General features: G+C 38.6%; 2 protein-coding genes across 2 annotated transcripts; one reads left to right on the forward strand and one right to left on the reverse strand.

Moving 5' to 3' along the window:
- Positions 1–1,341: 1,341 nt before the first annotated feature.
- On the reverse strand, positions 1,342–2,797 carry LOC149248033 (E3 ubiquitin-protein ligase RSL1-like). Its single transcript, XM_089447109.1, has 4 exons — positions 2,773–2,797; positions 2,595–2,680; positions 1,824–2,512; positions 1,342–1,426 (listed from the first exon to the last, which is right to left on the reverse strand). Exons 1-4 carry the CDS (start codon positions 2,795–2,797, stop codon positions 1,342–1,344), a joined length of 885 nt encoding a protein of 294 aa, XP_089303235.1.
- A 7,381-nt stretch (positions 2,798–10,178) lies between these two features.
- LOC149248034 (putative linoleate 9S-lipoxygenase 5) lies at positions 10,179–14,665 on the forward strand. Its single transcript, XM_089455987.1, has 9 exons — positions 10,179–10,408; positions 10,533–10,837; positions 10,933–11,170; positions 11,268–11,612; positions 11,721–11,806; positions 11,895–12,002; positions 12,133–12,437; positions 12,579–12,842; positions 13,799–14,665. The coding sequence occupies exons 1-9, from the start codon at positions 10,222–10,224 to the stop codon at positions 14,574–14,576; spliced, it is 2,616 nt and encodes an 871-aa protein (XP_089312113.1). The 5' UTR covers positions 10,179–10,221; the 3' UTR covers positions 14,577–14,665.
- The last annotated feature ends 223 nt before the right edge of the window (positions 14,666–14,888 follow it).

The raw sequence follows: 14,888 nt of genomic DNA on the forward strand, positions 1-14,888 counted from the left end.
ATTTTAGATATATTTTCTACAATAAAAAGGAAAAATCATGAATACATGGGCCTGGAAGGCTCTCATTGCAAGTGCGATAATACATGAATGGAGCCCCATCTTGATCTACAATGTTCTCCATCCTCCACACTTCACAAGAATTTGTTATAAATGTCCATTAACTAAGATTCCACTGCTCTCGAGGAGGAATATTTTACCAGAACATCAGCTGTGACTATTGATGGTGACTACAAAACAATAGGATGAGGAACTTAGAAGGAAGAAGAATTGAGGCAATGGCCTCTTTTCCAGTAATGATTATTAGACAAGGTTATTAACCCTAAAAAATGACGATTTTCCAACTCCATAAATAAAGCATTTTCGTCATTACAACAACTCAACTCTCTTAGTGTCTTTATCAATGTCTCAAGTGATTTTTCCTTTGCATTTTGCTTCAAAGTTCGCGTACCAAAGGTTCCAAAGAGTCTGTCAGATGAATCTCTGTATTTCTCAGAAATCATGACCACCTTTTTGTAATCCAAAGAACTATAATGCTTCTCCCTTATAACAAGATTCATGAAATTCTCTGGATGGTTGTTTAATAAAAGTCTAACCAACTGCCTTGCCTCTAAAAAATACTTTTTTGGATCTGTTGCACCTTCAACCTCATCCAAGCCACTATCATGAAATTGAGTATCTACAAAAGATTCTAGCAGTTTCAAATCAACCTCAATTCCCATAACAACATTTGTATTGAACTGCTTAACGTTATCACTGAGAAATGTGGCTACAATGCAATTTGATATGTGCTTGAGAACACCCCTGATCACATTATCCAAAACCTGCGAAGGTAAGTCTTCAAAATGATTTCAGTAAAGAGACTTCACAAGGTCCTTTGAGGCTTTCTCTTGACTCATGAAACTTCACAAGAACCGTGACTATCAAAGATCCACAACAGATATGGGGTTGAACTTACTACATTTTAAGTTTGTTTTTGGTCAAGCATGTATCTCTTGAATGAAATCTTCATGGCATGCGCTTTGAAACAAATCAAGTTATTCATGACGAAGACGTTATGGTATAAGAACAAATTGTGAATACACTTGAACACAACATTGTAAACATACTTGAATACAACAGTACTATACATGTTCAATAATGAATGCACATTAATTGTTCAACATCTATACAACCTGGAAAATAGACAATTCCCCTGTGTAAGAGAATCAGGACTACATTGCAAAGATCAACTTAAAGAGAAACCACAATGGAATTTGGTAAACAATATTTATAGCCATATGTATTTTTCACAACTTTGTTGTCTCCCAGGTCCCAAATCCAGGAAAATCTCAGCTCCTTTTATCATTCTTCCCACACAGAGAATTTGCAAGGCACTGTATCATTCTTCCACTTTGATCTGCATTGATAACAAAACTCGTAACCACATCTGAAACGACACTAACCACCATATGTTTCAGTTCTCCTTGTGGTTTAAATAACCAAGCAATGCCTCTTAGTTTTCCAGTATTGAACAACAAATTTCAATGACAGATTCACTAGAGGGGAGGGAAAGATATTAGATAAGTAGTTTTCAAATACCAGGTTTGCCTCAGCTAGATACATTTGAAGAAACATCTTTGTTAAGCCATGGACAATTAGTACGTAGCTTTGCTTTTCAATTGGAAATACTTAGGCATCCATATGCACACAGTGAAGATATCATAACCTACAGCTACGATTAGAAAATCTAATCTTCAGATTGGAACCAATTATCTTTATCAAAGACAAATAGGGTATTATAAAAAAAAATATTCAACAAAAATGCATTTTACTAGTTTACTGACCTGCAAATCATGTGACAGCATCCAGACGTTTTGTCAACAATATGTCCACATTTTCCACACAGTTGCCAATCTTTTTTTTTGGTGAGATTTAAGAGAAACAAATAATCTTTGTTCCTCTCGGAAAAAGACAACTTCTCCAGGTCAGAGCAATCCAAACCCACATGCCATGTTACGCCACATTGAGCACAAAACAACCTTCTGCATTTAGGGCATTCTGACTCTTTAATAACAACAATAGCTGGCTCAATTGAGCTTCCTACTTCAAGCACATCCTTCAACAAGAGTGCCGAGAAATCCTTGAACAGGGAATAGAACTTCTGAGAACTGGGAATCTCTTCTTCCACCAATGCTAGACACCATTCTTCTAGGGTTTGTTTAGGAAGGATCAATTGACACTGTTGAGGACTTAAGTGCTCACTGCAATTGGGCTCAGGCCAATGAATGGTCCCCATTTTTTCTTTCAATCTGCTTTGGATATGCAGGTCCATGCAATTAGAACAAAACCTGTGCGAACAAACCATACCATTGAAAAACTCAGATGGGCATTCTGCTTCTAAACAGATACTGCACTGTTCTTTCACAAGAGGGGTATCTTCACTTGCTTCAACCACTTCCTTGCCTTCCCTTCTTGCCGTTTTGGGTGAGGGAACCGATATGTTTCTGCTTCCTAGGCATTTACCAAATGAACCCTAAGGATAAAACAAATTCCAAAAATTGAAAATAAAAAACAAACCAGCGTTAATTGAATGTCCATGAAGAATGAATATGAACCTGGGTGGGATCATCGTTTTCTGATAGAGTACTGGAAGCCACTGGATTTGAGTTTGAAGGAGAGAATAAATTTGCAGATTTGGATACTGTAAACAGGGTATAGCAGAATGGAGCTGTAAACAGGGTAAATTGAATAACCGAGAGCTAGGTTGTGCACAATAGAGTGCAAAGCAGAAACAGAAAACATTAATGCAGCAGGTCATGGAAGAGCCCAGAAACATTATTGCAGCAGGTCGTGGAAGAGAACAGGAAGAGCAGAAAGCGGAAAGAGGAAGAACAAAAATGGAAAGCGAGTTGGACGCTGTCGTGGAAGAGCCCGGAAACATTGTAGCAGGTCGTGGAAGAGAACAGGGAGAGCAAAAAACAGAAAGAGGAGGAATGGAAATGGAAAGCCTATCGGCCTAACCAGATGCTAGTTGGAGTTGCACGACAGATGTCAATCATATGCTAGTTGGAGGTGCACGCTAGATGTCAATCATAGAAACAAAAGGTAGATGAAAAAGCTCATTCAAAGGAAAGCCTATCGGCCTAAATATACATTAACAAATATACCATGGTTATATTATTGTTTGGGGACATTTGATTTTTCAAAATAATAACAAATATAAAGTAAACCTATTATTGTTTTGGGGACATTTAATTCAAAACTCTCATTCTGTGTGTATGCCCGTTGTGAGTTAACATTAACGAATATTTTCAACTCTCGTTCAGTGTATACCCGCAAGATGGTCGTTGTCTGGGAAATGGAATTTTAGCGTTTGAGTTCTCCAAGGACGACAAAAAGCATGGCCGAAGTACAAAACGTTCCCCAAGAACGAGAAAAGGCACTACCAAAATACACGTGCAGAGTCTTTGACGATAGACGTGTAGAGTCTTTGACGATTGACTTATTCTCACCTGCCGCGAAGTGCCAGAAACTGCAACGATATTTTCACATCCCTGGATTTTAGTGTGTTACGGTATTAAAAAAATAACACACACTTTCACATACGTGTAAGGAAACTAAAATACTGCGCAAGTGGGGTGCACACTCCTAGATGGGCCTTGTGGAATTGTTCTTTTTTGTCCCTTCTCTTAACCCATACGCTACCAGTGGTTACAAGTAAATTGACTGAGTTTGAGTGGTTTTGAATTAGAAGGCAATGGTAATATTTGTGGTTTTTGAACTCTACTTTTATTGAGAGGGTTGAAGGCATATTAATTAATATGGGGGAGTAAGGTTAGAAATGAATATATATTAATTGTATATTTATTTTCAATAAGTTAAGAAGGATTAAATCCATGACGTTAAACTATATTTTTTATAGTACATAATTTGTTCAGAAAAAGTTATATTTCTATGGATTTGATCATTCAAAGTTAAGATTGATCTATATTGGTTCCAATTGCTAGATAATCATTATGTATATGTATATGTTTGATATTAATTTGACCTTTTGAAATTTGCATGATTATGAGTCCAAATAATAATAATTAAAAATGCTTACTAATGAATATGGTGAATGTTGTCGCTCTTAGAGACAATCTTGGATTGCTTACAAGACCAGTGCCTGGGCACATCTAGATTTTAAGTGTCTCAAATGATTCTCAATGAAATAGATACCTCGCATATGTTTTTTATATATATAAAGGCTTGGTTCATTCATCCAAAGCTATAAGACATGTATTTATGGCACTTCTTCACATATGCAGTTCAAAGAAATATATGCACAAAATAGTGGAGGTCGAGTAGTTCAAGGACTTGTAGTTTAAAAAGCTTTTGTAGAACAATTGAGAGAGGACAAGAAGAAAGGGCAACTCATCAAATATAACTTAAAGCTTCAAGAATTCCACACTTAACACATAGAGCTTGAGGCATTAAGAATTTCTATACTTATTTGAGTTACAGGTAGATATAATGGATGAAAGAGGGACTGAATGCTATGATTAAGATAGTGCAGATTTAAAGGTATAATTTCAATAATCCATACAGACACATGCATTAACAATGTGGATACAAATGAATCTGTGAGGAAGTTACATGCATATGCATTAACATATTGATACAAATGAATCTGTAAGGGAGTTTGAAGTATTTCTAGCAGCTATGATTGCATGAATTCAGAGAAGAAATATCAACATAATGGGTTTTAACAGAGGAATAACATACTACAATACTTAAGGGGGAATCACCACCATTTCTTTGATATGCTGAAAGATCTGTATTACAAAGCCATATAGTCTGAAATAACATGTAGAGTTTTTTTTAGAATTTCCGAACCTTTGTTAAGAGTTTCTTCCCCCTATTTATCTGGAGAGGAGGAGTGTTGAACATTCAATACCTCAAAAATCTTCGGCCGAGTCTCAGCTGTCAGGTTGACTAGCTGTCTCGGTAAGGGATGGATCTATGGCCCAAAAGTATTGCAAAACATTAATCACCTCATTGAAGGGAGGCACCTTACAAGATACAAATCAGTGAATCACAAATGAATGTTGGCAAAATATCTTCATGCCCATCCTGTGCTCACTTTTGCTGCAGGCTGTAATTTTCTTATGGTATGGCCTCCTGTGTTGCTCAGCCGACTCCCGACGCTTTTGCCTTTACTGCTCGAACCATTCATCCTTTAAAGACGGGAATGGGCGCTATCGGTTTCATGTTGCAGTACTGAAACTGAGGATCCGAGGGCGGTACTTTGTCTTTCTTCTGTATGGGGGCACCATGCTGGGTAATTAAGTTCTCACGGTCCACTAAGTCCCTATTTACTTCTGTCAGCATAAACCTTGGTTCTATGTCACAAAGTGCCTTTCTAGATCAGCCCATGTCGAGTTTGAATGCCCCATCTCCCATATTAAATGCCTTAGTTTCTTACCCACCGAGCCTTTAAAGCTCTGCAAGCACTATCAATGCCCTGATATGCTTGGTGATGCATTCATGGTGTAATACAAAGGACTTTCCTGTGTTGGCCTTTATCACTAAAACCTCACGAAATAGGGGAGTTCTGATCGCCCTTGGCCCCTTATGCTTTAGCCCCTTTTACTTCATGTGATTGGGGGCTATGACCAGGTGCTTAGTCCTCGAGCGCTAAGGCCATTGGACTTTCTGCCGGGGGCTTTTTCCTTTGTTATATGAAATCCCGCATATCGATGATTCATAACACTTGCCTTTTATATCTCCCCTTGAACCTTGCAATTGCCGATTTGCGGGATTGGGCCAACTGGGGTTTTGCAATTACCACACGGGAGAGGGAGTTGAGGACAAATGGTTTTTGGAGGGGGGCATGAGCTGTAAGTGGTAAGCAAAGGGGGGGTGCGAAATGATATGAGAGGGACACGTAGAGGAGGGGCCTGGCGGGGAAACCACTTTTCAAACCCTCCTGTTGGTAAAAGGAAACATCGTGGGTGGGGAGTGGGCGGGAGAAAAGCCCTGGAAGCTGATGATCTGGGCGGAGTCAATCTGGACCGTTTAGAGATGGGAGTGTTTTGATAATATGCGGCCTTTGTAAAGGGACGAACTCGATAACCCTTTTAAGTCTTTTGTATAAAATATCGCATCCAGACTGGGGTTCCCGCATATCGCAATCACAAGCCGAAAGGAACTTTGGCGAAGGAGGAAACTTTGCTTTGTGCGATTGTATATTGTGGGGTTTATGATGTCATTAGTGCCACGTGGCACTCCCTGAGTGGTGACACGTGTCACTCTGAAATGCCCCCATAGGACCCCTAAAAATTTGAACCTGCATGCCACGTGTCCTCTGTATTGTCGTGTCATCTCTGTACATCCACGTCATGCTAAAGTCAGCTGCCCCGTGGATTCTTACGACCAATAGGATTCTGCCATGTGGCCCCATGGAGGAGAGAGAAAAGGGCCCATCGGCCCTTGGTTTTTTCGTGAATTCCTTTGTTAAATAAAATCGGCCCCTCCCAGCGCTTTAACACTAAAGCCCAAATTCTCGGCGATTTTGCACTATCGGCCTATTTCGCCGTCACAATTCCTTAAGAATGGTCCTTTGGGCCCATCGATTGCTGATTTGCCGGTATTGCGGGGTCTGATGTGTGGAATGCGAGATTGCAGGATTGCGGGGTTGCAATATCGTGGGAATGCGGGACTGCGGGATTGTGGGGTTGCAGGACTGCGATATCGCGGGAATGCGAGACTGTGGGATGCGGGATTACCCACTGTCGATCGACGAAATGCAGGGTCGTTCTGCTTCGGACCTGCCGAAAGCCGGTATGCGATATTAGCGATAGGCTGATCGCTGATTTTGCTGTGTCCTCCCCGGCTGCCACTTCAAAAAAACGCTGACTTTCGATTGCGATGAGCTCTCGAACCTCCGATATGATTTTCTCCTTCCCCTTTATAGGCAAAAGAACCTCTGAACTTTAACAGGCCATATATTCTGACTTAGAAGTCCATTTTCGAACTTCCATATACCTTTAGCACTGAAAATCATGGAAATTTTGTCAAGATTTTGATAAAATTTGGCAGAGATTTTTGTAGATCTTGGTTACAGTTGTCCTCAAAATTTTGGGCACCCACATGTTTTTTATTGTGTTGAATCCATTTCCACCATAAAAAACATGACTACGAGGTTTATTTATTTATTTTTTGCCCAATTCAAACCACTTTTGACCATCCAAACAATTCCTCCCCTCAATTAACAACGCCTTATAAATATCATCATTAAATTAATGATTGGTTTGTTGGCAAGTCGGCAAGCAATACGCACTGTGCTGCGGGGCATGTAATGGTCTTCCCGCTGTCTAGGTTTTATCATTAATTAAAACAAGTTGCATAGGAGCAGGGGTTAAATTTGACGCCCGTATGCCTGTATTTCGCATTTTTACCCGTAAAATACGTTTTAGTTTTAAACGTCCACGTCATGCACAACTTGCCATTTATTTTCAAAAACGTCATATTGACGGGCATGTTTAAAAATTAAAAGTTTAAAAAAAAATTAAATTTTTCTTATATATATTTAACCTTACGTCATATATTTTTTATACCTGTTATAGGCTTCCGACCTTTATTCCAGAATGCAAGCATTGCTTCAGCGTGTTAAACCTCCTAAAAAAGGAAAGGTACCTTGAAAAGACGGCATTAACGCATGAATTTAATGATTTGCCACGGGGCCTGCGTTGCAGTGATTACTATTACTTTTATTATTGATATATTATGTATTTATTGTTTATCATCTAACTATTGTTGCCATTTAATTATATTTCGTTACACTCCGATTATTATATCATCAATTTTTTTAAAAAAACTGATAAGAAGCAATTGAGAATTTATTGCCAGTGGAAACATTCATGATATAACAAATAATATATTTAATTCATAAGCACTGCACTGGAAATAGATATATTAATTATTTATATTTATATACGAGAAAATAGAAAGTAATACATGCTATAACAATTAATATATTTATCATATTTAATGATAAAGTAATTCATAAGCACTGCACTCGAAATAGATATATTAATTATTTAGAAAGAGAACGTATTTTGATAGTATCTTGTGTATTGTAAACTTGAAAGTAAGATTTTAAGAAAAATTAAAATTGATATTTAAGCCCCACATATATATATGGCACGCTTCAAGTAATCGGTACCTGGTTGAGTGGCCCATTATTTCACTCTACATCAAGGTTTAATCACTCTGTTAGTGGCCCATCATTTCACATTGTGCCATCGCCTCACAGCCTACAGCCTACAGGGATCTTGACGATGTGGCGATTTTGTTGTGAAATAATTATAATATTAATAATAATTACTATAACTCAGAACTTTTGGAACGACTATGGAATTTTTAATATGGTGTGAATATGTAACAGTGTAACTTTATAAATTTATAATCTCCAGACTCCGACCGGGGCAACTTGCAAGTTTAGGGTTTATTGACAAAGTACAGTGATTAGATGGTTATCAAATCTGAGGATTTTGCATTCAATTCGCATTCAATTCACATTAGGGTTTATCGCTTGAACATTTAGAATAAAACTTACCACTGTTACCAGTGACCAACTTACCACCTATAAACTTTAATATGTACAAGATTCCATTAATGAGTCCTGTTGCGGTCCATAGGGAAATAATCCATCGCTTAAAGCTTTATCGTCAATTTACCACCGAATCCCGATCACTTGTGAATCTGCAATGTGTTGTAGCCTGTAAGTTGTAACGTCTTACCTCAATATTCCATATGAAGAGAGCAAAAATAGTGATGACTATGACAGGCTGACAGCGAATGATAGTAGACGCGCCATGGGAAAAGAAACAAAAGCACCTAACAAACCAGTTCACAGAGCACAGACGAGGTGGAGTTAGTGTGATCCTTGCTCAAAGTGGACACCTAAGGAGGATGGTCGCATGGTAAGTACCCTCCCACTGTTTCAATCTCAGAACCCGAATATTTGTTTTATGTTCCTGCATTTCTGTCAAGGTTCTGTGCTATTAACTACAGCGACACTCCTTAGTGGGCACTTCATTCTATTCAATTTAGGAGTGTGGGAGAATCAACAAATTCACTAGTTACAACAGTCACTTGAAATTTGACTGCCCTATGTGCAGTTCGGTCCAAGTTCTGTCCATATATTTGACTGTTGGGTTTCGCATTGAAGGAATGTTTAAGTATTGGGTTTTGCATTGGAAAGTGGGTATCATAGGATTTTGGTGTGATTGAATTCTGAGTAAGGGGTTTACACCCATGAATTTTGCGCAGTAAGTCTTTTATATGTTTGAAATTTCAGTAGAGCTTGATGTATTGAATCCATTTGTCTTTAGTGGGATATTAAATCAGCTGAATTTTGAGTAGTGGGTTATCTAAAAAATTGAGCTTTGTTTTGTAATTGTTGTAAAAAATTGCACTGGGCTTTCAACAGCGGTTTGTGCAGTAAATAGCATTAGATTGTTGGGTTTTGTCCGAAATGAGATTGAACACAACTTCTTGTCTGCAAAGTCGGTTGTTGGGGGAGCCACCAAAAGGGTCGTTGTATCTAACCGAGAAATCATACACATTATGTTTTTGGTTTGAAAATTATTTCACAACTATTGTTCTTTTATTGTACAATTTGAAATTAGATGAAATTTGTACAAATAAATTTTAAAAGTCATATGATGGGCAGTTTAAAAATAAAAAAGTCATAAAAAAAATTCCTTGACGGGTAGGATCACCCGTCAAATTTAACCCCTGCATAGGAGAAACAAAATAAATGAGAACAGCTATCCAAGTAAACTAAAATAATCAACAGAGTGGTTAGCTATTTATTTAATGGTAATAACAATGTAAAATAATGAAGCCGCAACCTTCCAAATGTGAAATTAGTTGGCTTTGTTGTCCAAGTTTGGCCGCACGGGATGCAATCAATGCAGCATCAAATATTTTTATCACGTACGTTAGGGGCATTGAATGGTCCAATGGAACTGTCAAATCTGGTTGTTTGGAGGAGCGTAATGGAACTGTCAAATCTGGTAGTTGGGAGAAGCGTAGATGATTTTCAAATCCCAGTTGGAAGTTGGTATGCAGGAAATTTATTCGTTTGCTCAGCAGTCTATAAATGCCGATGGCTCTTTAGAAGGGCAAGGCCAAGCCGCTCAAGGATTGCGAGTGCAAGTATACGTGGATTAGGCATTACGGTTGGACACAGAAATGAAAAATTTCGAAATTTTCGGGAGGTCCAAGAAGGGAGTTACCAAGATCGAAGGGAAGGTTGTCCTTCGGAAAGCGTCTATTCTGGATGTCAAGGATTTATCTGCCAGCGTTGGAGATCGTGTATTCGAATTGCTGCGACAGAAGGTGGATTTTCAGCTCGTCAGTAGCGACCACATAGATCAAGGTGAAATAATGAATTTGCATGATTATAGATTAATGTCGTCATGAATTCCTTGGCTTTGTTCTACAATCCATGTCAGTTATTATGCAAGTAGTTATAGTAGCCGTGAATTGATCTGTTATTGCAGAAACGGGCCAGGGTTTACGTAGCCGTCCTGCTCATTTAGAATGGAAATATCTGCTCCCCTCGCTGGAATACGTTAGTAAGGATTCAGAACACCAAATCAGCTTCGAGTGGGCTCGTGAGATGGGAACCCCCGGCGCTGTACTGGTGACAAACAATCACCCCCGAGAATTCTTTCTGAAAGAGCTTTCAATTCAAATCCCAGGAAAAGCCGATATTCGTTTCCTGTGCAACTCCTGGATCTATCCCAAGTTGATGACTCTCATCCACTCCGATCTAATCGCTCAACGAGTCTTCTTTGCAAATAATGTACATAACGTCTAATTTTATCAACTTACGTACGCTTTGGATCAAACTGCCCGTGTGAAATGAAAATATTAATATTTATGTATCCATGTGTGCAGAGCTATCTTCCGGATGAAACGCCGTTAGGTCTGGTGGCTTTGAGGAACGTAGAGCTGGTGAGATTGAGAGGAAATGGAACGGGCGAAAGGAAAACATGGGATCGCATTTATGACTACGATGTTTACAATGATCTGGGCGCTCCTGACACCAAGGAGTTAGAAAGGAAAGTGTTGGGTGGATCGGCGCACTTGCCATATCCCCGCAGGTGTAGAACTGGTCGTCGGCGTTCTAAAACCTGTAACTACGTGCTGCCCATATTGCGTTAGATGATCAAATTAAAGTGTATCTACAATATATATAATTTCAATAGAACTTACGCTTTACGTGTTACGAGCGTTTGCAGGTCAGGATTTCGAGAGCATGAACCGGCTATGCAGCCTTAAACAGAGGTTCTATATTCCCTCAGACGAACAATTTCCGCAGGAGTGCCTTTCAGACTTCAGAGCTCATTTCCTCAAAGCTTTCTGTAAAGTAGTTATACCAAAAATAATGTCAGCTGTTAAGTCTGAGTTTCGCAGTTTGAAGGAAGTTCGTGGTCTCTATAGTAAGGGAATTTCATTTTTGACTAGCATTACAGCGAGTTTAGCCAAAGAAGTCCTTCCCGGTAAGACGATAAAAGGGATTCTGAATACAGATGATCAAGCTATCCTCAAGTTTCCGCTTCCCAGTATCATTGACAGTGAGTGGATTAATCTCGATCAGTATTCCCCAATTTGAATTTAATGCATTTTGGATGCTATTATTTATGTTTGATAATTACTGAATAAAATCGCTGCCTGTGGAATAGAGGACGACAGTGCATGGAAGACAGAGGATGAGTTTGCCCGGCAGACACTTTCTGGAATGAATCCGATGGTCATTCGATGTTTACAAGTATGAAACAACCGTGATTTTTACTTTTCTTAATAATATTGTTATCATTAATACTAACGACGATACGAACTTCTTTATGTGATTACAGAGCTTTCCACCGTCCGGCCACCTGGACGAAAAAGACTATGAATCCCAACAAAGTGCAATCACCGCCGAACATATTCTTAAAAGCCTAGATGGCATCTCGGTGGAGGAGGTATTTAGTTCGTTAAGTTAAATTGTTAATTAGATTTAATGGTTCGTTAATGATTATATACTAGAATTTTGAATATTCTTCCGCAATACAATAGACAGACAACCATTAAGCATGCATGTCCATATAGCAGGCTATTAAATCGAATCGGCTCTTTATATTGGACTACTATGACGCTTACATGCCCTACGTGGAGCGAGTCAACCAGCTTCCTACCAGCAAAGCCTACGCTACCCGTTCACTTTTCTTCCTGGCCGACACCGGAACTCTAAAGCCTGTGGCCATTGAGCTGTGTTTGCCTCCCACGTCTACAAGTCTACACTCCCGACAAGTCTACACTCCCGACCATAGCAGTGACGAGGGATGGTGGTTATGGCAACTAGCCAAAGCTCATGTGCGGGCAAACGATTCCGGTTATCATCAGTTAGTTAGCCATTGGTAAGAGATAACAATATCATTTGTGTTTTTAAGTTTGAACTTGTTAGAAGATTACTAACCACCTTTATCATATTCACATTTGCAGTGCTTCGTCTACTTGGAAATTATTTATAAAGGTTTTTTCTTTTCTTTCAATTGCAGGCTGAGGACTCATGCTGTGGTGGAGCCATTTATTATTGCTACCCATAGACATTTGAGCAAACTGCACCCACTTCACAAGTTGCTCATCCCTCACTTTCGCAATACTATGGAGATCAATCGATCTGCTCGTCAGTCGTTGATAAATGCAGGAGGCATAATCGAGCAATGCTTTACGAGTGGTAAGTATTCTATGGAAATTTCGGCCAGAGCATACATGGATTGGAGATTCAACGAGCAAGGACTGCCAGCTGATCTTCTTAAAAGGTAATATTATAGCTATAATTAAAAGGTAAAAGGTAATGTTGTAATTTTTTTTAATAGCGAGGTTACATTATAATCATCCCCAAAAATAACCCCAGGAAACATCTAAAAATGTCTTAACAGATAACCTAAACTGAGGGAAATATCGTAATAATAGTTACTAAATTTAGCCGAATTGAGCCAAAAAGTACGAAAATTTGATAACATGATTCACTTAGGGGATTAATACACAGGTTTCAATACAATACAATTATGTTTGGAAACCCATTTTGGCACTATTGATCACAAGTATCAGGTTCCTGTCCGAAATTACTATAGATTGCAATTAACAAGTCTCTGTTCACTGAAATCATGAGAATTGGTGATAATAGAGGAATTTATCTTAATGGAGTACGGTTAAAAAGATTAATTTGTTAATATTATTGTTGAATGAATTTATATCATATAATTTAATGGTGTCTAGATCTGTAAATAGCTTTTAATATTATCCAAATTTATATGAATTTATTTAATATTTAAGAGGTAAATTTTTGGTTATATGAAATCACTTTAAACTTATTTTTAATGTATAGATTTTAAAGATTCTGTTATTAACCAATTTTATTTTATATTTTTCCATTACTTAATAGATTTTGGTTTTAGTATTTTTCAATTATTTTAAATTAAAAATGCCTTTTAACGACTAGGTATTAATGTTAGAGTAATCCTGAGTTTTCTTTACCATTTCTTGAAATCAAGTATTTTTGAGTTTTCTTTACCACTGAGTTTTCTTTACCATTTCTTAAAATAAAGTATTTTTGAGTTTTCTTTACCACTTCTTAAAATCAAGTATATTTTAGTATGAGTAAGATGTATACTTCCAAACTTTTTCCAAGAATTTTTTCATACCGACTTGAATTGGAATCCGAATTTGGTTGTAACTTTAATATTATATTAATGCACTAATACGCGTTGTCCAGGGGTATGGCTGTGCGCGATCCAACTGATGAAGTAAATGGTGTGAAGCTTGTGATAGAAGATTATCCGTATGCAGTGGACGGGCTCGAAATATGGGCGGCCTTGAAATGTTGGGTATCTGACTACACATCGCTGTATTACAAGGACGACCAAAGTGTGGAGAGCGATAGGGAAGTTCAAGCATGGTGGAAAGAGATAGTGGAGGTGGGTCACGGAGATAAGAAGCGTGATGAGGGAGGGTGGTACCAGATGAAGGGTGTGGAGGATATGAAAGAAGGTATTACCACACTCATTTGGATAGCTTCTGCCCACCATGCAGCGGTCAATTTCGGGCAGTACGGCTATGCGGGATTCATGCCCAATCACCCCAGCACCACCCGGCAACTTGTTCCAGAGAAAGGATCGACACAATACTCAGACTTCCTTGGTGACCCGGAAGCCTATTTCCTAAAAACTGTGTCCAGTCCAAAGACCTGTGCCACTACCATGGCTGTCCTGGAGCTTCTGTCGAAGCATTCTACCGGCGAGGTATACCTGGGGCAGGGCTCCGCCTCCGATTGGACAGATGACTCTCGCGTTGAAACAGCATTCCAACGCTTTCGCTCCAAGCTACTTGAGATAGAGAAGAATATCGATAGTAGGAACAAAGATCCAAAGTTGGTAAACCGGCGAGGCCCTGCAGATGTTCCCTACACGCTCTTATACCCAGGGACTTCCGATACTGGCGAGACAGGTGCTGGGCTTACATTTCGAGGAATTCCCAACAGCGTCTCTATATAGTATATAGTGACTTCACTCCGTCTCTATATAGTGCCTTCACTGTTTTCTTTATGTTTTCCTTGGCTGTTTTCTTTATGTTTGAGTGAATTACGTTTTATGTTTGAGCGAAATTATGTCCGTGAATAAGCGCACTGAATATGAATATTTATTCACGGAATATTATTCACGGAAGGTTAATTAATATTTTAAGATTTTTTTAAAACTAGTAATGTTATTTCTTTGTATATAATAAAGTTGATTAATTAAAAAATTGTCATATGAATATCAGTTATGGTTTATTGGGTATGTGGGATTAGTAAGTCATGGTATTGG

The sequence above is a fragment of the Pinus tabuliformis genome, chromosome 7 (assembly GCF_031772625.1).
Source record: "Pinus tabuliformis cultivar Carrire ecotype Pingquan chromosome 7, CPIR1, whole genome shotgun sequence".
NCBI lineage: Eukaryota > Viridiplantae > Streptophyta > Pinopsida > Pinales > Pinaceae > Pinus > Pinus tabuliformis.

Excerpts from the sequence above, each read along its gene's own strand:
- LOC149248033 (XM_089447109.1), bottom strand. The coding sequence starts at position 2,797 with ATGACCTGCTGCATTAATGTTTTCT. Across the intron at positions 2,681-2,772 it reads CTGCTGCATTAATGTTTTCT|TATCCAAATCTGCAAATTTA; the intron begins GTTTCTGCTTTG and ends CCCTGTTTACAG. Across the intron at positions 1,427-1,823 it reads TGCTGTCACATGATTTGCAG|ATGTGGTTACGAGTTTTGTT; the intron begins GTCAGTAAACTA and ends GTGTCGTTTCAG.
- LOC149248034 (XM_089455987.1), top strand. The coding sequence starts at position 10,222 with ATGAAAAATTTCGAAATTTTCGGGAGGTCCAAGAAGGGAGTTACCAAG. Across the intron at positions 11,171-11,267 it reads TCGTCGGCGTTCTAAAACCT|CGTTTGCAGGTCAGGATTTC; the intron begins GTAACTACGTGC and ends ACGTGTTACGAG. Across the intron at positions 12,438-12,578 it reads CATCAGTTAGTTAGCCATTG|GCTGAGGACTCATGCTGTGG; the intron begins GTAAGAGATAAC and ends TTTCAATTGCAG.